The sequence below is a fragment of the Clavelina lepadiformis genome, chromosome 6, assembly GCF_947623445.1.
Source record: "Clavelina lepadiformis chromosome 6, kaClaLepa1.1, whole genome shotgun sequence".
In the NCBI taxonomy this organism is placed as follows: domain Eukaryota; kingdom Metazoa; phylum Chordata; class Ascidiacea; order Aplousobranchia; family Clavelinidae; genus Clavelina; species Clavelina lepadiformis.
In genome coordinates this window covers 16,236,239-16,264,025 of record NC_135245.1, presented here as the reverse complement: position 1 = coordinate 16,264,025, position 27,787 = coordinate 16,236,239, and the positions used below count along the sequence as shown (strand labels likewise).

At 37.5% G+C, this 27,787-nt stretch overlaps 2 protein-coding genes and 1 long non-coding RNA gene across 9 annotated transcripts; 1 reads left to right on the top strand and 2 right to left on the bottom strand.

Moving 5' to 3' along the window:
* Nucleotides 1-16: 16 nt before the first annotated feature.
* LOC143462066 (putative RNA-binding protein RbpA) lies at nt 17-19,455 on the bottom strand. Of its 7 annotated transcripts, XM_076960095.1 has the most exons (4): nt 19,080-19,359; nt 3,565-3,669; nt 3,172-3,279; nt 17-381 (listed from the first exon to the last, which is right to left on the bottom strand). In XM_076960095.1, exons 1-4 carry the CDS (start codon nt 19,209-19,211, stop codon nt 322-324), a joined length of 405 nt encoding a protein of 134 aa, XP_076816210.1. In that variant the 5' UTR covers nt 19,212-19,359; the 3' UTR covers nt 17-321. The 7 variants fall into 7 exon arrangements, 6 of the variants coding, with proteins under 6 accessions (XP_076816210.1, XP_076816205.1, XP_076816206.1 ...); XM_076960090.1 differs by lacking the exon at nt 3,172-3,279 and having other exon boundaries at nt 19,080-19,455; XM_076960091.1 differs by lacking the exon at nt 3,172-3,279 and having other exon boundaries at nt 3,565-3,627; nt 19,056-19,454.
* Nucleotides 10,271-12,870, top strand: LOC143462071 (uncharacterized). Its single transcript, XR_013118137.1, has 2 exons — nt 10,271-11,011; nt 11,283-12,870. It is a non-coding gene; the product is annotated as an uncharacterized LOC143462071 (long non-coding RNA).
* On the bottom strand, nt 12,358-15,846 carry LOC143462062 (uncharacterized). Its single transcript, XM_076960082.1, has 3 exons — nt 12,872-15,846; nt 12,596-12,663; nt 12,358-12,494 (listed from the first exon to the last, which is right to left on the bottom strand). The coding sequence occupies exon 1, from the start codon at nt 15,284-15,286 to the stop codon at nt 14,396-14,398; it is 891 nt and encodes a 296-aa protein (XP_076816197.1). The 5' UTR covers nt 15,287-15,846; the 3' UTR covers nt 12,358-12,494; nt 12,596-12,663; nt 12,872-14,395.
* Nucleotides 19,456-27,787: the final 8,332 nt, after the last annotated feature.

Genomic DNA, 27,787 nt, shown 5'->3' with positions numbered 1-27,787 from the left:
TCGTGCAAAACAGCCATTTGAAGCTTCCACTTTTAATTGATGTGAATGACAAAAACGGCAAAGCAATACTACAACACATTTCTAAAAAGGTATGTCAAAAAGCACGATACAAGATGTAAAAAATGCTCTAGCGGCAACTTTTACAAAAATGCACAGACACATTGCAAAACAAATGATTGTAGTTTATATCCATATGCAGGTGGCCCATATGATAGTGCACAACATATTAGGAGCTTAAAACTATAGATGCTAACCCAGCAAAGCCTGACTTGCTTTGGCAGAAAGTATATGTTAAACATTTCAAATGAATTGCTTAGTATGTCATTGGCAATCAATAGTTGTCATATCTGCCTCCATCGTAGTTGCCGCCGCCACCACCACCTGCAACGTAAGGGTTTTGTTTAATACAAAGCACCAACAAAAATAGGTTGTCTTGATGAAAATTCGCAGAGTACAGTGTAGTCTGCTTATTATGACCATGCACTGTACATGACCATTTTGGTCTGATCACGAATTTTGCCACATAAAATTCTGTTTACTATGACCAGTCTTTGGATATATTGACTAATTTTTTCAGATTTTCTATTAATTTTTTATGGCAATCATGCAACTTGACAGTTGTAATTATCCCACACGTATTCTTATTTCATCAACTTACGTTTACTTTAATGATTCAGTTTAATCTTAATGAAATCAATGACAAATTTGATGTTTTCGCCATTTTGAGTCTAACCGTATCAAACCTAGTGGGGTTAAACACGGCACTAGAACAGTTTTGGTCATTGTGGTCATTCAGATATAATAACTAATATGGTCTGGTCCCAATGTGGTCATAATAAGGAGTCTACAGTATAGTCGAAACTAAGCAGCAAACTACAAATCTGTTTTTTCCCACTGAAAATGCCAAAAAGTATAATCATCAGCTAACCCTGATATTTCAGTGGCAAGCTTTTAATGCAAACAGTAAAATCACTTTGGCCTTTAGTGCCACCATAACACTTAGCCTAAAACTAGGGCACAAAGTGTCGCGATAATGGATAATTTACTGTAATACATGTAACAAACCACTTTCCAAACTTTACATGGAAAATCACATGCAAATAATGTGTGTTGGGTTTGATTGTGACAAACTTCTAGCTTTACGGAAAAATCTATTTCGGTGCAATGTGTCGTGAGATATGTTTGGGTTTCAGATCTGTTTTAAATCTTACTAACCTATACCATTTATTACATAACATCTCAGAACCATTAGCAAACATACTATAATAAGCAAAAGTCATTGTTAGCCCTTCATAATTGTCACACCCAACACCCAACATATATGGTCATAATTCTCGTGCAAATCTGATGATATATTATAATGTTATTTGTGTTCTGTTTCGTGTGTTTATCAACAAGCATTGGGCTATATTTTGGTGTTTAAAACACGCGGCCCAGTTTTGATTACTTACGAGTTACGTCATTCGTACTACAGCGCTCAATGCGCTAGTTCTCAAATGTTTAGTAGAATATTAACAGTCTATTGAATGCAACTCTATTCCGTGCTCTGAAAACAGTAACTGTTTCGTTGAGAATTAAAATATATCAATATTAAAGACATTGACAGTTTGGTTTTTGTACTATAATGCTGAACTAAGCTATCAGGGATTAATGAATGCGATATCAATGGAGTCAGATTAACGAACAATCTATTAGGCCAGTGGTTCTCAACCTTCTGATCTTGGCGGACCCCTTTTGGTGCTGTCAAAGCAGTTGGCGGACCCCTGAAGTTTAAGCAAACTAAGGGTTCTGAGACTGCACTTAAATGTTTCTTTGCTTAGTTTTACTTAATAGTCTTGGTGCACGACTGCGCTATTCAATCAAAATAACATCAAACTATGCGGATATTTTTATTTATTTCAAAGCGAATACACTTAATGGGAGTTTTGCTGTTGCATATTAGAAACAAGTCTTGAAATACGGGGTTGAATTTTCGAAATCGATAGTCGCATGTCGTCTTCAACATTTAGTTGGTTACGTGTTTTCGATTTTATATGAACGAGAGCAGAAACTGAGAAAGCGATTATGTGCAATCTCCAGCAACTTAAAATCACTGTATCCAGCTGTCTTCTCGTATAATCCGCAATCTATTGCATCACAATAGGCCTTCCCTGCGGGTGATAAATCTCAATAAGCTTTTGTATTGTCCCATCACGATAGGCAATTAAGCAAATGTTCAAGCCTATTCCAAACAGCAATGATAAACAGCAAAAACTTTTTAAAAACTCGTACTTTATGTTGCAAATTTCGAAGTTCTCACGGACCCCCTGAAAACGTTTCGCGGACCCTTGGGGGTCCGCGCACCCCCGGTTGAGAACCACTGTATTAGGCAATAATTAACAAGGTTTAATCTCAACAACATGCCTAGTTAGCACAAACTAATGGTATGTCTAAATTTGGGATGTTTTGCACTACAGTCTAATTTTTTGTAAGAAAACATTAAAACATTTACATAAAATAAATATAACAAAAATGAAAATGACATTTAGTGCAAATCGCAATAGACCCAAGAGATATATTTTGTGCAACCAAATTTATCATTTATTGTGACTAAAATCAACACGCAATCATATCACAAAACATTGCTATAGTTGTTATAATGTTATATTTTAAAAAAACCAAAGAAAGTTTGAAAACCCAGTATATACGACTCAATTATTATACGACTCGACTAATTAAGACTCAGCCAGCAAATTTGGCCTTGGTATGTCAACGCGTAACCTGGTGCATTGAACGTAAAAACAGCAGTCTAAGGTTCGTTTATGTGAGCAAAATACTTAAAATATCATATATGCATTAAAACTCAATGCTCCAGTATTTGGCTATCAGCAAAACATTTACAATATAAAGCATCAATTTAGAACTTTATACCAGCGTACAAACTCTCTGCTAAGAAAAATTCTGGCAAAAAAATGGAAAAAGGCTAAGGTGCCAATTTTGAATTGTAATTTTGCGATATGTCATCACTTTTCACCCTTAAAACAACAAAATTTAAACACAAATTAATAAAATATGGCTTGTCCCAACCCTATCAATTATGTAGTGTTACGAACTAAGCAAATAAATAACAATTCGCTTAATGTTATGAGGGATGCTGGAATAAAAAGTGAAATGTTAAATTGGCCCTCTTACCTCGTCATTTAAATCCCTGTCAAACAAATAACTCCTGATGTGTGTCACCCTTGGGGACATTTCTAAGTGCTTGTGAAAATATCCACTTGGTCTATATGATATTTTACCCTTGGATTGTTCACAAAAGAACAAATAATAATATGATTATTTCGGCCCAAAATAAATATGTCCAGTCGCAAAACGAACATGTTTTTTTAGTAAGCATATGAACAAACATCTTTGTATAGCTAAACAACAGCTAAGCATCATTGCTACAAACAAAATATTATTATATATATATTATACAAAAGATATATATCCTGGTTAGTGAAAAGCAAAAGCCCTTGTCTTTGTTAAATACTTTATAACAATAGCAGGTTTATTCTGGTTTGCAATTTGATCTGCAAGACTTACCGTAACCACCTCCACTTCTTCCACCTCCATATCCTCCACCACCTCCACGTCCGCCGCCATATCCTCCACCTCTTCCACGATAACCGCCTCCGCCACCACCACCACCTCTTCGTGACTCCGCCTCCCGAACAGTGAGATCACGTCCTTTGAAATCAGTTTGATGAAGTCTCTTGATTGCTGCCTCGGCTTCATCCGGAGAACTGAAGGTGACAAACCCAAAACCACGAGCTCTGCCAGTATCACGATCTGTGATTATAGCCACATCTTCAACTTTTCCACAATTTCCAAATATTTCGTAAAGTTCATCCTCAGTAGCGTCGTAAGAAAGATTCCCAACAAAAACCTTACAGCTATCTCCCATTTTTGGTTATTTATTTTGTATTATTGTATCAAATTCCTGCAGTTGGCAAACTTTTATATCATTGATTCGCCAGGTACACACTTTAAATGTATAAAAAATATTGGGGATTTGATAAATAAGTATAATAGTTATATATATCATATATATACACAAGAATCTTGTTTTTCTGAACCATTTTTCTGGCCAGTATAATAGCGCACTACATGAAGTAAATCATTTACTTTCTGTAAATGCCGGCGTATAGGTCCACTACCAGTTTTCAAGTCCAAAATACTGGCACTTAGGCCTATATATGATGTATAGGCCCATGCCGCGTTTTTGTCTTAGACTACAATAAAATAATCGTACCTCACACCAAGAAGTCTTAAGACATTCGCTCGCCGTCGCGACACTACAACTACATAACAATGCATTGTGCTTTTGAACAAAAGATATCTTATAGCGTAATCGTTCTCAACGACAAAACAAATTCCTGCAAAATTGCCCTAACCTTAACCTGTAAGGTTGACCACTTCACTACAATGTTTGTCCACTGAATTGTTTATTGCACTCGATGATATATGAGACTTTAAAGGTCGTTGTATGCTTTTCGCAATCTTGGACTTAATTGTTCTGCTAAAAGCTAATTGTCTTGAAGATGATGACAAATTTATCTATAAATAATTCTATTGAAACTGAACTTCTTCAAATCGAATTCAACAATGATTACACAGGAATGACAACTATATATTCTGATTATATTGAAGCTTCTTTAAACGAATACATTTAGATAAAACATTGGTACAGCAACAGCATAAAGACTTACATGTTGCGGCGTTGATCGTAATAACAAGAAGAGTGATAACTCATAAAGCACACACAATTAGCAGGAAGTAATCGATTACTTCACGCAGTTTTATGCTTCGCTGATTCGATAGACGAGAATTCTTAGTCTTACACAATCTTATATTACATTAGTTCTTAATATTATCACAGCCTATTTGCCTGACTACTTATTGCAACTCAGCCACTTTTTTATTTTCCTACACATACGCTTTTAAAAGTGTAGTGTATTTTCTACTATGTTACAAATTCTCGTTATGAATTGCCGTTGTCAGATAAAAATGTCTCCTGCAGCAAAGAGCAGAAAACTTGATGCTACCTTTAAGTTAAAAGTTTGCTAGAAAAACTAATAACTTAGCAGCATCTAAACAGTTTCCAGCGAAAGACTTCGGTCTTTTGCTGCTCGGAGCTGTGTCTAAAAAAGGTTTTCCTCGTATTGCCACCAGGTACTTTAGAAGACAGATTTTTCATATAAATCATGATTTATCTCACTCTGGTGAAAGTGGCACTTTAAGATTAATTGCTGATCGTTATGTTTGAACAAGAATGAGTAAAGACGTTAACGGCTGGCGCAGGACTTGCCTCTACAGTGGGCGATCGAAGGTTCAACGTCACACTGTGGTACCGGTACCCCTGATGAAATTTCCTCCACCGTCGTAACGCTTTTAAAAAATTATTTGGACCTGGTTGGTCCATCAACAGAGTCAACGGGTTTTCGTATATCTTAACCGTCATTTGCAGCTTCAGTAGATGGAAGGAAGTCATTCCTTTACCTTACAAATCATCTCAAACGGTTACGTCTGCTTTGATTTTAAACTTTATAGGCCTAGATCGTCTCGGTTGTCCTCTGGAAACTGTTTCTGACAGAGGCGCGGAATGGACGTCTGCGCTTTTCTCTGAACTGCGTTCATAGGTGCGAAACACAAGCAGACCGCAGCTGCAATGGACAAATTGACGGCCCACACAAATTTTGTGGCGTAACTGGCTTAGTTTATGACAACATTAAGATACAATGCTCTCCGTTCTCCCACGAATACGGAAGTTCACGTGGACCCGCGCTTACTTACCTGCTCTCATGTCTTTGTCAGGCACGAAGCAACCCGCAAACCCTTGGACAGACCAATTAAGGTGGTTTCGCGTTTTAAAAAACACTTTATTCTCGATTACCGTACCCACCATGACAGCGTCAGCATTTATCGTTTCTAGCCGTGTTTTGTTGACATGCTTGCCGATTTAAAACGTACGATCTATTCGATGGCCCGCAATAAGTATATTGACTAAAATACTATAGAAGCTTCGTAGGCTCGTCTCAACCAGCAGAAACCTTTCCACGTTGTTTCAATTTTTATTTCGTCTTTACTCCAGGGGACGAAACATTGTAGGTTTAGTAGCCGTACTAGTAGTTACAAGCAAATATCAAAGTTATTTCTCTGTAGAACCTTTTAAGCCTTTTCGGCTTTGCCACTTTTTCCTGTTCATTGGCACGTGTTTGTAACAACTGGCTTTGATTTTTCGTCTCCACCACGCTTTTTCCAAAAAATAAAATGATTGATTGATTGTGCTGCCGCAGGTGGCGAAAACATATTAGCAGTTAAAGACAATAATTTCCACAAATTTGACAAGGCCTCGAGGAAAAAACATGCATTACCGATCAGTATGAGAATATAAAAAAGTTATTAGCGTCAGCACGGTCACCAAACGCAAATTAAAAAAAATATTAAAACACATTTAATACAAAAGAAAAGTTAAGTTGATAGTTTGGCAGGACATAAACGTTGTATCACCGTCAAGATGGAACCGACCGGTGTGTCTGGATCAGTGCTGCTCAAACCGGGCCACTTGGCTCACTAAAGGGGGAATTTTTAATTCCAGGGAGGAATTGGGGAGGAAAAACTGTATATGAAAAAAACTTTAATTTTATTTGTAACAAAAAAATCCTCTCGAAGAGGTTGTTTAGATGTCTACATTAGTGCGCGAGGACAAGCTCTTTAAGTTCAGTGACTGACGTTATAAACGTGTGTGTTTGGTTCATAATGGCTATTGTTTTCTCTTTATTGTTAGTAAGGTACTTATAGAACTAGCTAGTAAGCTAGTGATGAAAAAAAGAGGAACACACGATATTTGCGGAGACCTTCGAGCAAAACTCACACGCTTTTCTCCCCGATTTTCTTTATTAACTTCTCAACATGAGGTTCACGGTTCTCACTAACAATGAGCAACGATTTGTTTGTAAATTTGTTTGGTTATTTTGTAAGAGCGTTCTTTTGCAATTTTGAATTTTATTCCTGAGATAAATCTTCAAAAGACATCATCCAGGGACAATATTCAGGTAGTGTAAAATTTGGAAATTATTTTTTGTAATTTTTTGGGGGGGAGGAATTGACGGTGTTTTGGTTGGTAAGGGAGAAATCGGAACAAAACTTTGAGAACCACTGGTCTGGATGGAAAAGCAAAAACCCAGCTAAAATGAACACCATCCACGGGACCAGAGTCCCGTTCTGGTGGCCTGTGTACATGGCAACAATCTTTTACACAGATCGGTTGTGCGAGGAAGTAGAAGATGGTTTGCTACGTCACTCATGTCCAATCAGCTAGTTTTGAATATGCAGTAATCCTCAGTGATGTAGGTGCCAGGAAGAGTTTGTCGATTTTTTGGAACGCTTTACGCCTTGTCTTGTCATATGCCATGTCCGCCAAAAAAACAAAAATCTCATCAATAGAGTTAATAGAGACACTTTGATACCCGCTTTCATAAATCAAATAGTGAACGAACCAAACCCTTGCCTGAATTTTAATTTTGTCAGCCTAATGGACAAGTGGTTAGAGCAGCGGTTGTTAAGTGGTGGAAAATTTTCTACCAGTGAAAAATTTTGCAGGTTCCACTGGGAAATATTCATTAACGTTTTGTACACAGTAATCCCATTCACATAAAAACTTTTGTCATAAATGAATACACCGTATACGCTACAGCTCACTGTTTAACATCCCTTTTACACTGTAGCAACTGTCCAATATCCTCATGAATACATAGAGGTGTAAACAGCCTACATTTGAAGTAATGGTAAGCAAAAACGTGAATTAAATATTACTAAGCTGAGTTGACTTTGCATTCGTGGTAGGCCTACCTATCAGAAATGCTTGATTTGATTACAAAAAATCGTAAAGTTGAAGTGTTTGGTTAGTTATATTAAACTATGTTTAGAAGTGAGGCTTACTTTACCTCTAGCTAAAAAACTGTTAAAAACTGAATGGGGAAATTTGGGGTGTGGTAGTTGGCGTAAATGGGAAAACAGATGAAAAAAGGTTAAGAACTACTGGGTTGTCTGGGTAGGACGTTGAAGCACCTGACAGTTAACAGATAAGTAAAATAATTATTAATCCGAGTCTAAAATTTCCACAGTTGTCCCATCCATCCCGTCAAAAATGCTACCAACGAAAAATGGTACAATGACAAATCAACCACTTGGTCAACGAACCAAACCCTTGCGTGACCTTTACTTTTTGTCGGCCTTGTGGTAGACTGGTTAGAGCACCTGATACTTAACAGAATTGTTAAAACGCTTTTTTCTAGCCCAACAAGAATTTTATCTATTTTTGCCTTGCAGTAAAAGTGTTAATATACATGTAACTTCAGCTTAGAGTAGCGTATCTAAAATTGCGTTGAGGAAGAGCCAAAACTTTCAAAAAGCTTGGCAATTTGTTGTGAATAGTAGTGAAACAACGTATCAAACAAGTTTGGGACGCCGTATGCCAGTTAGCTCCATGTTCAATTTATCAATCATTTTACTTATCGTCAAAAGATCAAGCCAGTTGTTATGGGCATGTATGTTATGATTTGCATGGACTAAAAAGAGACCTGTATTTTTATCGGATGGTAAATAAGACCAAATACCTTAGACAAAGAAACCAACCAGATCGACAACCACCAACCAGTACTCAAAGTCAATACCGACCTTAACTACACCTAGAGATGCACATTCTAGAATAAGGAAACCTAAAGAACCGAATCTCAGAAGATTCCCATCCAATTTTCGTATTTTTTCTCGAATCTTAGGACCCGGTTTTATTTTATGATTGAAGGTTTTCATTGGCACCTGCAGGAGATGTTGTAGATTGTTATTTCACATTCCAAAACTATGCGCTAATCGCGATTAACTGAGCTGTACCTCATGTTAATTTGACAATTATCAACTTGTTTGAACCATAATAATTTGGTGAGCTTGTGATAATATTGTAATAATAACCAAAGGTAATATACAGATTGTGTAAGATTTACAATTCTCGTACTTATGTGTCGTTTTAGCAAAGCGTAACACGAGCCACAATCACTTCCTGTACCATTGTTGTGTGGGGATCATGATAGAATTGGCAATTAGTTATATAAATTGGCATTTTGCATAAGTTTTTGCATTTTCTCCAGTTAGATAAAATTGAATATTTAGACAGCTGTGTTACACTTGGTAAATTCTGTTATTCAAACAAATTGTATTTCTAACTGACATATTGGACACAGATATAAGCATTTCAAGTAGCATTGTTTTCACGGCGTAAAGTTTGAAGTGTACTTGATGAAACGTTTAGATGACGTAGAATGTATGCGATACGTGGTTTTAGGGTAGCAGTGTAATAATAACATGGCGTTAGCTGATTGGCTGACGTGTATGATATAAAAGGTTAAGCTTGGTTCAAATCGTTATGCTCGGGCTGGCGAGGCTCTGCGAGGGCTTGTCCCTTCAGGACTTGCTAGTACTTCTCACAGTTTTTAGTTTTGGATCTGTTTTACGTTTTGGCTTATTCAGTATTGAATTCAAGTGATAGTTCTATTCAAATGTGGAATGGTGATTAATTGGTTTCGATGTGACAACTTATTCGGACAATATAACAATTTGACCTTATGAAGTTGGTGTTGATTTAAGAAGCAATATAGAGACAGTAAACGCATCGGAGTCAAAGATAAATTATCTCGGAGTCAAACAGTAAGACTTGGCTTAGGCCAGTCAGAAATCAATCTACCACACCATTTCCCATAGTTGTGACGTAATATTTGTGCCTTTCTCGCATGCGTTCAGTTTGCCAAAAGTAAGTGTGTTAGCGTATGCCAGTAACAAGTCTTACAGTAACCAGCAACAAGTAATTTAATACAGTTGAATATAGCTAAGCCAATATGCTAAAACATTAACTGTTGAATGAAATGCTGTTGATGTGCAAATGATCTGCCAATTTTTAATCGTATTAAGAAGAAACAATATAATCAGTTTATACAATCAACATTATTGTGCAATCTACTGATGAGTACAAACTAAATTAGCTCAGTGACAAGTTAGACAACTTTGGTTGTCGGCAACACAAGACAATCAGCTTTTGGCTGAACAGTCGAGTCTAGGGTTGATAAAGCAAGACAAAGACCTTGAGGCTCATTATATCGAGGACAATAAACATTCAGTCAATCAAAGATTGTATTGGAGCAAAGAGATTTAAACACATGAGTAGAAACTTCTCTTTTGCGCATGACGTCATGTTTGTTTCTTTTATTCTCTTGGAGCATATTCTACTTTCTCCACGGTCACGGTTCACTACATAACAATAAACATGCGGACGACGATAATGATTTTCAGATCTGTTTGCTGCTGGAACAGATTAGTCTTATTATTACGGTGCAGTTGTTGGGATCCAATGGGTGTTAAATTTAATTGAAATTAATTAATGAAATCAGGTGAGAGTTTTAGGTTCAGCAATTAATTTAGTTTCAGTTCCTTGAACTGCTAATGCTGCTGTTTTGTATCAAGGCATGGCTTAGCCTAGCCTACTTGCATTGCACGGGAAGATTTTTTCGTTCACCATAACATTTAAGGTGAAAAATAAAATGAATGGATGAAAAATTTAGATAGACCGAGTCATATTGTATTGTTTCATCTGCGCATAAAATTACGCTCTACGCACAGAATAAAAACTTTACAGATTAAGACTCATTAGTACAGGTCTTATGTTGCAGGTTTTGAGTTATTGAAATAGGCTAAAATGCTAAATAGTCTGAAATAATGGCAAACTTGTGCTGTTTACCAATGTGCAACAACAGGTCACCTGCCGTGACTCTGTTTAAGATACCTTCGAGAAAATTTGTAAAAAAGGAGAAGGAAAGCTGGGCTGAAAGGTTGGAGTGTATTGTGCTGGCTTGCAGAAGCGACGAGCACATAAAAAACCTATTTGCTCGAGATGCTGTGAAAATGTGTGAAGGGCATTTTGAAAGATCTGACATTGTTTTAAGTAAAATTTGTTTTACATACACTTATATGTAGTGTAGCTAGTGCATTGAGGAAAGATATTTAATGTAATGCCATGTCTAGCGTTTGTTTTCCATGAGATGGTTTGATGCAGAATTTCATTACATTTGCTAGCGAGTGAGCACAGCATAACACTGCATCTGTAACAAGCTATTAGTGCAAACCTTCACTGTGGTTTCAGATTAATATATGTATCATTACAAGTATCAAAATTGCAAATGTTCATGTATGCACAAATAAGAGTTTTTTTGCAGAGGGTTCCCGTAAAGAATTACGTGAAGGAGCAGTACCCACTTTGTGTATGCCTAAGCTGACTTTGGCGCAGGTAAATTCAAGAAAGCCGCCGAGGAAGCGTATCTTTGAAACAAAAGTACATTTCAAATCTGTTTCGTCCTTGAAATCTGCTCGCTTGCCGGAAGGTTCTGGGAAGTGGTTGAATCCTTGGCCAGATGTGGTTTTACAGTCTTAGCACTTGTTGCTGATGGTGCATCCTGCAATCGAAAATTGTTCCAATTGCTCAATAATTCCAATTTGACCGTCCCCTGCAAGTGTATTAATATTTATCAGCCAGAAATGCCTATTTATTTGATTAGTGACCCTCCACACTTGCTGAAGACAGCCTGTAACTGTGTGAGATCTAGCCGTCCAGGTGGAGCTAGAATGATGAAGTACAAACAACATTTCATTTTGTGGGAGCATTTTTGCCATGTTCCCTACCTATTTGAAAGTTCAGAGTTGAGAAGTTGCAAGTTGACTGATGGCCATTTTTCCCAAAAGAGTTACGCAAAAATGCGGGTTTGCTATGCTGCACAATTGCTCTCTGGAACTGTCTCCAGTTTAATGAAAAGTCGTGGTGGAGAAGAAATGAAGATGAGTGCGTGGTTTGCTGAATAAGTGGTTTGACCTCATGAACACCAGATTAAATTATTCATACAACCCAGACTTGAAACCATATACAACGATTGATGATCCTCGTCTGAAATGGCTTAATACATTCCTCTCACAGTTAAAACAATGGAAAAGCAGTTTAACTGGGTCCGTTTCCGAACAGTCAAAGCAGTTTCTGAGCCATCAAACCTACGACGGTTTAGTTTCCACATCCATGGCCATTGCTGAATTGGTGAAATTCTTGTTGGAGAACAGCCCAGAAGGTTCATACGTCTTAACTAAGCGCTTAAACCAAGACCCATTGGAGGCATATTTCGGTCATATGAGACAAACTGGCCGTCGAAATGAAGTGCCTGATATTCACCAATATGCACAATTTGAAAATGTGATAATGTGCAAAAAGAATATCAAGTCACTTAAGGGGTCAAATGTAAATCACGTTATTGACTGGAAACATGGTGATGTTTGCGATGATCCAATGCCGAAGCGAAAAAAATAACTTAATTTCGAGTGAACGCCACCCACTGTTTCCCACCATTCCATCAGCTTTTCTTTTGTAATATTAGTGCTAGAAGATTCTGCGAGAAAAGTGTAAAATTAAGTTTGTTTGATTTTTTAATCGGAACTGCCAATGATAGAGCTCCAAATGAAATAAGTTTCAAACACTAAACAAATATACCGTGAACAGTTTTTTGATGAGCCAGCAAAGTTTCATCACTTGTGCAGTTATGCAAACATTGTCCACATCTGCAAATAAATATCTTCATTATCAGATTAAATGACATCAATATATCAGTACAGTATTTCTTCAAATATTCGTTACGGCTTACATTAATTTGTTGTTTTGCTTGTTTGTTTATTATAAATTGGCCAGAACGTACCCTCTGGGTGACCGCCATACAGGAAAAGCTCAACAGCAGTTGGCTAATTGAATAATAAACATATCGTATCTTACATGAAGTTTGCTGCATCGTCTTTTGGGTCACAATCTATTTCAATAATTAACTTCAAATTGACCTCCATTAGATCTCAACAACTGCACTACAATAACAAGATCTGAAATCAGACTTTCAGTAGCCTATTTTAATAGCACAACACCTTTCAAGCACATTTCAATTAAATTTAACACCCATTGGATCCCAACAACTGCACCGTAATAATAAGACTAATCTGTTCCAGCTGCAAACGGATCTGAAAATCATTATCGTCGTCCGCATGTTTATTGTTATGTAGTGAACCGTGACCGTGGAGAAAGTAGAATATGCTCCAAGAGAATAAAAGAAACAAACATGACGTCATGCGCAAAAGAGAAGTTTCTACTCATGTGTTTAAATCTCTTTGATTGGAGTGACTGGTACAGTCAAGTTCAACAACAATAACCAACCATTTCATTACAAGCTTATTGTGAAGGCAAAAAAAAACAATGTGGGTGCTTAAATATTTTCACCTTTATGCTATTCTAGAATAGGATTCGAAATAAACTATTCTAGAACATTCAATTATTCTCTATTCTACATCATACACCCATTGTTTTTATTTAATATGTAACCGTCTACACCATAGGTGTCAAACTCCCGGCCCGCGGGCCACATCCGGCCCGCGGGCCACATCCGGCCCGCTTTACAATAAAACTTGGCCCGCAATGCTATTTTATACATTGAACTATTTCCGGCCCGCGAGATCATTGTGCAGTATAACTTACTTTTTTCAAGCAAGAAACAAGATTATAACAAATCGCACAATACAGCAGCACAACAGTTGCCTCATCATGCGATAGAATAAATCGATTTATTCCCAGCCAAAACCGCCAAAAAAACAAAAATTTGGTGCTGTTTCGCTGACTGTTCCAATTCATGTACTCGTGTCACGAAACGTTCAATCAAGTTTTATCCTTACGGCCCGCGGCGTTAAATAAGTTTTGAGTTTTGGCCCCTGGTGCGATTGAGTTTGACACCCCTGGTCTACACCCTCCGTTGCGAGCCTAGTACCGCCTCCTCTAACAGATACAAAAATACACTAATGATAAAGTACAGTAACATTTTCTAATTCGCTCTAGTCTGGTACGGCGGCACTTTTCATAATGTTTAAATTCCATGTACAAACTTCAACTTAAGGCCAGGGCTTTGGAGCAGGCATAAATATTAAATTGCTCCAGCTCCAGCTCCGGAGCCCTCTTTTATTATAAATTAGCTCCAGCTCCGGAGCTCATTAAAACCACTGCTCCGGCTCCATTACGTCAAAAACGTAAAATTTTAAAATCAAAATTTTAAGCATGAACGCTCAATTAGGAATATCTAGCGTTTCAAAATAATCACAAACAAAACAACACAATCAATGAACACAAAACATCTATTTCTGCATAAAGAAGCTCAAAAACCATTCGTGCGAAGAAATAATATTGCCTCTGTCAAGTCTTCTTTCATCGAGCATCTTAAATCAGAGTGAATGATGCGCAATGTGGAGAAAAGTCTCTCTACACTCACTTGTGTTGGTGGCAAAGCTGTAACTGAGTACGCCACTTTTTGCAGAATATCTGGGTACATGGAAATTGCATCCATGACAGCCACTTTTGAGGACCTATCAATATTTTCCATATTGGATATGCATTGATAACGTCCATTTTATACCTTTGAAGTGCACTTCCATCTGTAGCTTCTGCTGCAATTTTGCGACGTTTTGCCTGCCGATCTAGAATTTTTTCAAAGTCCTCATCTTCTGAGGTGGGTGAAAAGTTTGCTGATTCTCCCACGTTGGTTTGATTTCCACCTTGTGACAGATTTTTACCTAATCTCCTTTCTTCATGATCCTTCATAGACAGAGCAATTTCGAGTAAAGTAGCTTTCCCTTTTGAATGTTGCTCATCATTCAATATTACCCTGTACATCGGGTCAACATATACTGCTGCCAGCAGCACATCATTGGCGAAAAGCGCCTGCTCACGACGCTCCATGGATGTTCTTATGGCATCAGCCAAATTGCCACCAATATGAGAAAACTGGAAAAGTAGTTTTTTCCATTCTTTGAAAAATGACCCAGGTGTCAAATCGGAAGCCTGCAGTTTTTTGGTTGTGACGAAAGGATGGCGAAGCAACTCTTCCAGCTGTTTTACTTCGTTCCATTGACCATCAAACAGTGATACAATGTCTACCAAGACAGGTTTCAGTTCAAGAAGGCGTTCAAGCATAAGGTATGTACTACCCCACCTTGTAGCTTGGTCATTAATAGCCCCTTTATTGGTTTTTCTCTTTAAAATTGCATCAATTTTCGGAGTTCTTGCAGCCGTCACAACCTGGCGAATTTTGCTGATCAGTGAAGCAACATGTCTCACTTTTAACCCAAAGCATTTGTTGTTTACTTGTGCTGTTGTCATGAATATCTTCTTTGTTCTTTGGTTGCTCTTCTTCAAGAACAGTTTTCAAAATATCATGGTGATGCCGTTCTATGTGACGTTTCAAATTGAACATTTTTAATTCTAATTTGGCTGCACAAATTTCTTCATTTTTTTCAATTTGACAAATATAACCCGGAAGATTTCTGGCTTTTCTTACTCATATCGTTAGTACAGAATTAAGATCTTTTAGTGCCCTAAAAGCATGGATTAGCATAAACTAAAGTTGGATAAACTAAACAAAGGTTATATCCACAACTTTCCTGCTGCATCATTGGCTAAAGGAACTACGGTACTTTCAATCTAAAAACCTCAGTGAAAACTATCAAATCAGTCAGTCAGTAGGCAGTACCATTGGTAGCAGCTACGAACATGTGAGTGTGACTGCTCTGCTGTCAAATCCCCAGCAACCTGAGTTAGCTAGAAAAGGTGGTGCTAAAGAAGTAACAATTCTTAATTTTGTGAATTCAGCCTATAATAGTAGCATAGCAACTTATGAAATACATCGGAGCCTGAGCAATTTTTCAAAAAACTGGCTCCAGCTCCATTTGAATTTCAAGTAGAGCTCCGGCTCCGTTGAAAATGCACGGCTCCGGGCTCCGGCTCCAAAGCCCTGCTTAAGGCTACTGATTTTTGTTTGCTCACCACAGACTCAGGATATAGCATCATGTAAAACAACCATTTGAAGCTTCCACTTTTAATTGATGTGAATGAAAAAAACGGCAAAGCAATACTACAACACATTTCTAAAAAGGTTCGCCAAAAAGCACGATACAAGATGTACAAAATGCTCTAGCGGCAACTTTTACAAAAATGCAGAGACAAATTGCAAAACAAATGATTGTAGTTTATATCCATATACAGGTGGCCCATATGATAGTACACAACATATTAGGAGCTTAAAACTATAGATGCTAACCCAGCAAAGCCTGACTTGCTTTGGCAGAAAGTATATGTTAAACATTTCAAATGAATTGCTTAGTATGTAATTTGCAATCAATAGTTGTCATATCTGCCTCCATCGTAGTTGCCGCCGCCACCACCACCTGCAACATAAGGGTTTTGTTTAATACAAAGCACCAACAAAAATAGGTTGTCTTGATGAAACTTCTCAGAGTACAGTTTAGTCTGCTTAATATGACCATGCACTTTATACGACCATTTTGGTCTGATCACGAATTTTGCCACATAAAATTCTGTTTATTATGACCAGTCTTTTGATATATTGACCATGTTCTCAGATTTTTTATGGCAATCATGCAACTTGACAGTTGCAATTATCCCACATGTATTCTTATTTCATCTACTTACGTTTACTTTAATGATTCTCTTTAATCTTAATGAAATAAATGACAAATTTGATGTTTTTGCCATTTTGAGCCTAACCGTATCAAACCTGTTGGGATTAAACACGGCACTATAACAGTTTCGGTCATTGTGGTCATTCAGATATAATAACTAATATGGTCTGGTCCCAATGTGGTCATAATGAGTGGAGTCTACCGTATAGTCGAAAATAAGCAGCAAAGTACAAATCTGTTTTTTCCCACTGAAAATGTCAAAAATTATAATCATCAGGTAAGCCTGATATTTTAGTGATAAGTTTTTAATGCAAACAGTAAAATCACTTGCCTTTTAGTGCCAACATGACACTTAGCCTAAAACTAGGGCACAAAGTGTCGCAACAACGGATAATTTACTATAATACATGTAACAAACTACTTTTCAAACTTTACATGGAAAATCACATGCAAATAATGTGTGTTGGGTTTGATTGTGACAAACTTTTAAATTTATGGAAAAATCTACAGTATTTGGTGCAATGTGGCGTGACATATGTTTGGGTTTCAGATCTGTTTTAAATCTTACTAACCTATACCATTTATTACATAACATCTCAGAACCATTAACAAACATACTATAATAAGCAAAAGTCATTGTTTGTGTAACACAGTGATAGACAGTTCTTGTTTAGAAAAGCCCAGCATTTGGACTGTCGAGAACTTGGGTTTATTGTCATAATTAGCCCTTCATAATTGCGACAATCACACCCAACATGTATGGTCATAATTCTCGTGCGGATCTGATGATATATAATAATGTTATTTAAGTTCTATTTTGTGTGTTTATCAACAAGCGTTGGGCTATATTTTGGTGTTTAAAATACGCGACCCAGTTTTGATTACTTACGAATCACATCATTCGTACTACAGCGCTCAATGCGCTAGTTCTCAATTGTTGAGTCGAGTATTAACAGTCTACTGAATGCAACTCTATTCCGTGCTCTGAAAAAAGTAACTGTTTCGTTGACAATCAAAATATATCAATATGAAAGACCAATGACAGTTTGGTTTTGGTACTATAATGCTGAACTAAGCTATCAGGGATTAATGGAGTCAGATTAACGAACAATCTATTAAGCAATAATTAACAAGGTTTAATCTCAACAACATGCTTAGTTAGCAAAAACTAATGGTATGTCTAAATTTGGGATGTTTTAAACTATAGTCTAATTTTTTGTAAGAAAACACTAAAATATTTATATAAAACAAATATAACAAAATTGAAAATGACATTTAATGCAAATCACAATAGACCAATGAGATATATTTTGAGCAGCCAAATTAACCATTTATTGTGACTAAAATTAACATGAACTGATAACGAACTGTTATAATGTTATATTTTAAAAAAACCAAAGAAAGTTTGAAAACCTAGTATATACATAAGCATAATATTATAACTAATAACTACTGTTAGGGTTGGGACAGAAGAGAATTGAAAGTACTTGATATGGCCAAGTCTAAGTTGTTATAATGAAGACTTAGCCAGCAAATTTGGCCTTGGTATGTCAACACATAACCTGGTGCATTGAATGTAAAAACAGCAGTCTAAGGTTCGTTTATGTGAGCAAAATACTTAAAATATCATATATGCATTAAAACTCAATGTCCCAGTATCTGGCTATCAGCAAAACATTTACATTATAAAGCATCAATTTAGAACTTTATACCAGCGTACAAACTCTGCTAAGAAAATTTCAGGCAAAAAAATGGAAGAAGGCTAAGCGCCTAATTTAAATTGTGTTTTTGCGATATGTCATCACTTTTTACCCTTAAAACAACAAAATTTAAACACAAATTAATAAAATATGGCAGTATAAATAATTATGTAGAGTTACGGCCTAAGCAAATAAATAACAATTCGCTTAATGTAACGAGGGATGCTGGAATAAAAAGTGAAATGTTAAATTGGCCCTCTTACCTCGTCATTTAAATCCCTGTCAAACACATAACTCCTGATGTGTGTCACCCTTGGGGACATTTCTAAGTGCTTGTGAAAATATCCACTTGGTCTATATGATATTTTACGCTTGGATTGTTCACAAAAGAACAAATAATAGTATGATTATTTCGGCCCAAAATAAGTATGTCCAGTCTCATAACTAACATGTCTTTTTAGTGAGCATATGAAAAAACATCTTCTAAAAGCTAAACAACAGCTAAGCATTATTGCTACTAACAAAATATTATTATATATATATATATTATATAAAAGATATATATCCTGGTTAGTGAAAAGCAAAATCCCTTGGCTTTGTTAAATATTTTATAGCAGTAGCAGGTTTATTCTGGTTTGCAATTTGATCTGCAAGACTTACCGTAACCACCTCCACTTCTTCTTCCACCTCCATATCCACCACCACCTCCATATCCGTCTCCTCCACGTCCGCCGCCATATCCACCACCACCACCACCACTACCACCTCTTCCACGATAACCGCCTCCACCACCTCCTCCACGATATCCGCCTCCACCACCTCTTCGTGACTCCGCCTCCCGAACAGTGAGATCACGTCCTTTGAAATCAGTTTGATGAAGTCCCTTGATTGCTGCCTCGGCTTCATCCGGAGAGCTAAAGGTGACAAACCCAAAACCACGAGCTCTGCCAGTATCACGATCTGTGATTATAGCCACATCTTCAACTTTACCACAATTTCTAAATGTGTCCTTAAGTTCATCCTCAGTAGCGTCGTAAGAAAGATTCCCAACAAAAACCTTACAACTATCTCCCATTTTTGGTTATTTATTTTGTATTATTGTACCAAATTCCTGCAGTTGGCAAAACGTTTACATTATTAAATGGCTATGTACACTTGAAATGTGTAAAATATAATGGAGATTGGCTAAATGAGCATCACATATATATATATATATATAAAATACAGTAGAATCTTGTTTATCTGAACCATTTTTCTGGCCAATATGATAGTACACTAGATAAAGTAAATCATTTACTTTCTGTATATGCCGGCATCTTGGCCCACTACCAGTTTTCAGGTCCAAAATACTGGCACTTTCGTCTATACTTGGTGCATAGGCCCATGCCGCATTTTTGTTTCAGACTACAATAAAATAATCGTACCTCACACCAAGAAGTCTCAAGAAATTCGCTCGCCGTCGCAAGGCTACAACTACATAACAATGCATTGTGCTTTTGAACAAAGATATCTTATAACTAGGGCAAGTTTTTGCAACTTTTTTTTACAGCTTCCGGCAGCTTCCTAAATACTCAGAATTTATGTAGTATGATGTTTTAAGCTGTTTGTAGGAATTTTATATTGCAACTTTTTTCTATTTTTCATGCAACTTTTTACTGCAACTTTTATCAAGTATTGCGCAAAATGAAAAGGAGTGATTTAAAAAATATGCTATAAAACTATTTCTAGTATGGTTCTATTCTCTTTGCTTTGCATAACAAAGAGCTATGTGATGGATTAGCTGAATCTCAATGTTATCTATGACGCAACACTAGGCTTGCAAGCTAGAAGTTCAACAACCCCAGCCAAGGACGACTCACGACAGTGCCCAAACTAAATTAGAAGTGGAAGTATGACTTGGCTTTTGGCCAAGCCCGCACAAACGGAAACAGGTTGTGTCTAGTCTTTCGAGGTCAATTTTTGTTGAGATAACTTAGTTAGTTGCAGACCTAGGGGGTTTGGGGTGTGGTATTTGACTTGTTTTGGGGGGAGGGGAGGGGTGGGTTAACGCTTTGCTGTTTGGCTTTTTTTCCGCATTGCGTTATTTTCTTGCTGCGTACCGGCAAAAAATGTTATTTTCGGCGGTCTCGCCAGGCCGTCCGTGAAATGGGAAAGTACCAAATTTGACAGCTCTACAGGAGCTGACATCGAAATGCTGTCATGTAGGTTTCAAACCTAAAGAACATAAAAATGTATGCATGATCGATTGTATAGCGAAGAAAGAAACGGAACAAGCAGACACCCTGCAAATCTTAGACTGTTGGGTAATACAACGGATCCTTTCGAATATCTCATATCCTAATGCTTTTAAAAACTTCTGCATAAATGCAACTTTTTACTGCAACTTTTGTTAAAATTAACTGCAACTTTCTCACGTTTTTAGTGCAACAAAAACTTGCCCTACTTATAACGTAATCGTTTTGAATGACAAAACAAGTTCCTCCAAAATTACCTGTTTGCCTGACTACTTATTACAACTCAGCCACTTTTTTGTTTTCCTACACATACGCTTTTAAAAGTGTAGCGTATTTTCTACTGTGTTACAAATTCTCGTGAGATAAAATTTCTTGTTACAAATTTGTTAGATAAAAATGCCTCCTGCAGGAAAGAGCAGAAAATTTGATGCTACTTTTAAGTTAAAAGTTATAAAGTTTGCCAGAAAAATTAATAACTTAGCAGCATCTACAGAGATTGAAACGAAAGACCCCGGTCTTTAGCTGCTCGGCGCCGTGTCTCAGAAAGGTTTTCATCCTATTGACCCCAGGTACTTTAGAAGACAGATTTTTCATATAAATCACGATTTATCTCACGCTGGTGAACGTGGCAATTTAAAATTAATTGCTGATCGTAATGTTTGGACAAGAATGAGTAAAGACGTTAACGGCTGGTGCAGGACTTGCCTACACAGTGGGCAATCGAAGATTCAACGTCACATAGTAGCACTCCTGATGAAATTTCCTCCACTGTCGGAGTGCTTTTAAAACATTTATTTGGACCTGGTTGGTCCATTAACAGAGTCAACGGGTTTTCGTATATATTAACCATCATTTGCAGCTTCAGTAGATGGAAGGAAGTCATTTCTTTACCTAATCGTGCAACCAAAGTAACCTCAAACGGTTACGTCTGTTTTGATTTTAAACTTCATAGGTCGTTTCGGTTGTCCTCTGAAACTGTTTCTGACAGAGGCCCGCGCCTCGCTTTTCTCTTAACTGCGCACATAGGTGCGAAACACAAACAGACCTGCGCCTACAGACCTGCGCCTACAGACCCAACTGCCAGCTGCAATGGACAAATTGAAAGTCAACATCGAACGTTGAAGAGCGCCATCAAGTGTCATGCGGTTGGAAATGACTCTTACTACAAGCTCGGTTGGATTTTGTTAGGTACAGTGTTCGAACGACCTGGATAGAAGAAATCAACGGTTCAATGGCTGATTATCTCTGTGGTACCGTACCACTTTACGTCTCCAAGCGCAATTTTTTACACCATGTGACCAGATAACACCGGCCAACACAAACGGATACTGCAAATGCCATGTTCTCAACACACTACAGAAAGACGTATTTCTCAGATTCGTGCGGATATTGCTGGAACAATGCAAAATGACTTGTTAAATTCCCATTCTTTCAGTCTGACTCTTGACGAATCTACCGACATTCAGGACAATCCTCAACTAGCCATATTTGCTCGTTATGTTTCCTTCGAGATTGCCGTGAAAGAGGACTTGTTAGACATGGTAGCATTAAAAGAAACGACGCGAGGCATTGACATTAAAGATGCACTTGACAAAGTCTTAATAAAAGCTCAGGTCCCTCTTAAAAATCTTGTCAGTGTAGCGACCGATGGTACACCGGCAATGGTGGGAAAACGTTTCGGGTTACTTGAACTAGGCCTGATTAAGAATGATCCCAAGTTTCCTAATTTTTACCAGTTCATTGCATTATTCTCCGCGAATATCTCGTATCGTATCTAAATATCGTGGAAGCTTAACTAACGACCACTTAACAGAATTGGTACGAATTACTGTAACAACTTACCAACCGGATTAAGCAACTTACAGATAGCCTGGAAACGCACAAGTCTTCTGTGTGACATATATTTGCAGCATCTTATTAAATAAACTGTTTAATTTTAAAAAATTTTGCATATTCACAATTTAACACATTAGTTTGCTGTATACGGCTCATGCTTGAAAAACGTTGGCCACCACTGGGCTAGTCTCTAACAGCAGAAACCTTTCCAAGTTGTTTGTCGATTTTGCAACGTTTTTTGCCTTGCCTTACGATTACCCGCATTCACAAACCACGTGGCAAACGAACCAAACCCTTGCGTGACCTTTACTTTTCGTCGGCCTTGTGGAAGAGCGGTTAGAGCACCTGATACTTAACAGAGAGGTTAAGAACGCTTTTTTGGCTCAACAAAAATTCTTTTCTGTTTTGGCCTTGCACTCAATATGTATGTATTGTTAATATCTTTGGTATATAATTTGTTTGTGTTTTTTGAGCTTCAATAAAATATACTGCACTCAATATACATGTATATGTATATATAACTTGCAGCGTTGAGAGGCGTATCAAGGATTGCCATAAGAAAGATAAAATTCTATAAGAATGACTTTTTATTGCAAACATCCTATAATTAACTATAAAAACGATTTTGAGACGCAGTATACGCGATCGTTCTTTTATTGTTATAAATACACGAACAAAGGTCACAAGTGAGGGAGTGCGATGTGTAAACAAGGAGTGAAAATGTAAATACCCTTATGGTCCAAATCATGGATGTCGTGGTTAACCTTGGGGCTTTTATGCTACACGTCTCGGTTTCGATTCTTGCCGTTTTTTGTTTCTCTTTGTTTTGTACAAATTTATTTCTAATTTAATTTAGGCCTCGTCATGATAGCAGAGAGTTTAAGTTGGAGGGAATTAGTATTAAACTAATTTAGACTTTGAAAAAAAAATTTATTTTTGGTTGAAAAATAGCATTTATTTCAATTCGCAGCTTGGCTCAGTAATTTAATTAAGAGAAGTGAGAGTGAGTTTGGGTCGGAAGGGATTAGTTTTGGGTGATTTACATTTTGGAAAAATTAATTCGTGGTTCTCAGTTTAAATTACATTTCAATTCACTAACTAGTGTAGCTGCCATTCACCGTATTTGTATTTTCCTACTGCGGTAAACGACGTCGGCAAAACAAGTGTCTACTGCAACGACCGCCGTTTACCAAAATAAGAAAACACCAGTTGTGTAACCGACTAGCCGTTTCCGCAGGTAGCTTTTCCAAATTCGGTAACCGGCTGCCAGTGAAATAGACGCTGCCTACAGATATGTTGTAATGACTCAAATCACGTTTTTAATTAACTTGATTTGACTCGAGTCTCGGAGAGTAAATTGACGCCAGTCATTAGATATTTGTTGTTAATTTATTAACAAACTGAATTACAGACATTTGATTTCGTTGTGAAGTTGCAACGTTTAATAGCCGTACTAGTAGTTACAAGCAAATATCAAAGTTATTTCTCTGTACAACGTTGCTTTCTCGGCTTTCCCACTTTTCATTGGCGCGTGTTAGTAACAACTGGCTTTGATTTTTTGTCCCCACAACGCTTTTCTGAAAAATAAAATGATTGATTGATTGTGCTGCCGCAGGTGTTCGCAAACATATTAGCAGTTAATGACAATAATTTCCACAAATTTGAGAAGGCCTCGAGGGCAAAACGTGCATTACCGACCAGTATGAGAATATAAAAAAGTTGTTAACATCAGCATGGTCACCAAACGCAAATTAAAAAAAATTATTAAAACACATTTAATGTGTTTTACTTTTCGTCGGCCTTATGGACTAGTGGTTAGAGCAGCGGTGGAAAATTTTCTACCAGTGGAAAATTTTGCAGGTTCAGCTGGGAAATATTCATTAACATTTTGTACAAAAAAATCCTATTCACGTAAAAAGTTTTGTCGTAAATACATCGTATACACTACAGCTCACTGTTTAACATTCCTTTTACACTGTAGCCACTGCCCAATCGCCTCATGCACTCATAGAGGTGTAAAGAACCTACATTTGAAGTAATGGTAAGCAAAAACGTGAATTAAATATTACTAAGCTGAGTTGACTTTGCATTTGTGGTAGTATCAGAAATGTTTGATTTGATTACAAAAAATCGTAAAGTCGAAGTGTTTGGTTAGTTACATTAAACTATGTTTAGAAGTGAGGCTTACTTTAGCTCTAGTCAAAAAACTGTTAAAACTAAACGGGGAAATTTGGGGTGTGGTAGTTGGCGTAAATGGGAAAACAGATGAAAAAGGTTAAGAACCACTAGGTAGGACGTTAAAGCACCTGACAGTTAACAGATAAGTAAAAAAAAATAATTATCCGAGTCTAAAATTTCCGCAGTTCCCGTCATCCATCCCGTCAAAAATGCGCGCAACGAAAAATGATACAATGACATACCAACCACGTGGTCAACGAACCGAACCCTTGCGTGACCTTTACTTTTTGTCGGCCTTGTGGAAGAGCGGTTAGAGCACCTGATACTTAACAGAATTGTTAAAACGTTTTTTCTAGCCCAACAAGAATTTTATCTATTTTTTCCTTGCAGTAAAAGTGTTAATATACATGTAAATTCAGCTTAGAGTAGCGTATCTAAAAATGCGTTGAGAAAGAGCCAAAACTTTCAAAAAGCTTGGCAATTTGTTGTGAATAGTATTGAAACAACGTATCAAACAAGTTTGGGACGCCGTATACCAGTCGGCTCCATGTTTAATTTATCAATCATTTTACTTATCGTCAAAAGATCAAGCCAGTTGTTATGGGCATGCATGTTAAGATCTGCATGGACTAAAAAGAGACCTGTATTTTTATCGGATGGTAAATAAGACCAAAAACCTTAGACAAAGAAAGCATCCAGATCGACAACCACCCACCAGTACTCAAAGTCAATATCGACCTTAACTACACCTAGCGATGCACATTCAACAATAAGGGAACCTAAAGAACCTGTAATGAAAGGGTTGTTTATTCGACCTTAACCTGTAAGGGCGACCACTTCAATACAATGTTTGTCTGTTGAATTGTTTATTATCCTTGATAAATGAGCCTCAAGGTCGTTGTTCTGCTTTTCTTAATCTTAGAATTAATTGTACACCTTGACAACTGTATATTCTGATTATATTGAAGCTTCTTTGAACAAATACATCAAGATAAAACGGTTCCAGGTCGATTCAACCCACGGACGATTCAACCCCGGACGATTCAACCCACGGACGATTCAACCCAGGACGATTCAACCCCGGACGATTCAACCCGCGGACGATTCAACCCGCGGACCATTCAACCCGCGGACGATTCAACCCACGGACGATTCAACCCGAGGACGATTCAACCCGCGGACGATTCAACCCGCGGACGATTCAACCCACGGACGATTCAACCCAGGACGATTCAACCCCGGACGATTCAACCCGCGGACGATTCAACCCCGGACGATTCAACCCCGGACGATTCAACCCACGGACGATTCAACCCGCGGACGATTCAACCCGCGGACGATTCAACCCGGGGACGATTCAACCCAGGACCATTCAACCCAGGACGATTCAACCCGCGGACGATTCAACCCACGGACCTTTCACGTACTATTGGCTTAGGTTATCACCAAGTTACTTTGTAGCCAATATTATGTAAGCTAAATAAAGCTAATATATAGGCCTAAGCTAATATAAAGCTTTTTGTGTTTCCTTTTTTTTCTTTTACCACTTCTTGTTAGCATTGGTTGTACATCAAAACACTTATTGTTTTCTGCTTTCCAGTAAAACCTTGAATATTGTTATTTTGCCCTATACAGTATTTTGCGTACATTTCTGTCTACGCCTGCTATTATTTTTTGTATTGACCATTGTAGATCGGTTATTATATAAAATGTTCTCCTTTTAGCATTAAGTTAACATTTTTGAAGTTTTTGAAAAGACAAAATGCATGATTTAGTTAGCTTTCGACTCACGTACGTAAATGTGTGTAAGTTATTTATTTTTTTGCATGTACACAAACTACAGATATTTTTATAGATACCTGTTTATACATCGATTAATTAGAAAGAAAGTTGTTTTATTTACAGGCAAGCTTAAGAACATGAACCTGAACACAAACACAGCACGTATAAAGAGCTAGGCCTTCCCTCTCTTGGTGGCTTTGGTTCTAAGTAGGCCTCTAATTTGGGGCACTGGAATTGTTTGCGGTACAAGAAAAGAGAAAAACGGAAGAATAATATTACAAAATTACAAGTTTAATAGATTTTGACCTAAAAGAAACAATTGACTTTATATTGGCCTAATAACTTCTGTACTACACGTCGCACAAGACAGAAATTTGTTTTGTGATAGCATTCTGAGCAGGTTAAAAAAAATTGACCATATAGACTTTTTTTGCGTGCAATCTTCATTCCAATCAACAAACAGTTGTTTCTAAGGTTTGACTTTTAATCGACGTGTAGGCTTTTCGCTAAGCAGGCCTACTAGTTACAACACGGTACATAAACTTGTTTTTATTTCAACACAAGATGTGTATTGGTATAGTTGTAAAAGCGGCATCCGTGCCTGATAACGAACTGCGTAGACGTTTTTATAAACGGGTTGAATCGTCCGTGGGTTGAATCGTCCGGGGTTGAATCGTCCGTGGGTTGAATAGTCCGGGGTTGAATCGTCCTGGGTTGAATCGTCCGGGGTTGAATCGTCCTGGGTTGAATCGTCCGTGGGTTGAATCGTCCGTGGGTTGAAAGGTCCGTTGGTTGAATCGTCCGCGGGTTGAATCGTCCGTGGGTTGAATCGTCCGACCACCAGATAAAACATTGTCACAGCAACACCATAAAGACATGTTGCGGCGTTGAACGTAATAGCAAGAAGAGACTGATAAGTGATAACTAGGGCAACCAGTTTTTTGACCTAAAAAGTTTAAATTTTGACCTCATTTTGAAAAACGCTATACTGATAGTCTCTACACTGTCTACAGCAACTTTCTAATCTAAAACTGCATTTAACACTAGAAGGACGGGGCGCGTCAATTGACGCATTTTCAACCTAAGTGCATCTATAACTTTTAAGTGGTGCATCGCAAAACCGTGATATTTCCTGACTTTTCCTACATTAGTGTTAGGTAACTAACCCATGAATATGAAGATTTTATTTTACCGGTAGAGATAATTAACGTGGTCACTACCTAGAAGGACGGGGTGCGTCAATCGACGCATTGTTAATGTTACTTCACAGTACAAAAACCAGTTCTCGCGATAGAGAGCATTGTTTTCTTTCTGTTGATAATTACAGGTTTATCGAATTAGGTCACAGCTGCCACGAACTAGGTCACAGCACAAACGTGTCGACAAACTATGCAAGTCGACTTTTCCGCAAAACAGAGTAGTTTCGTCACAAGCGCAGCCTAATTTCGGAAT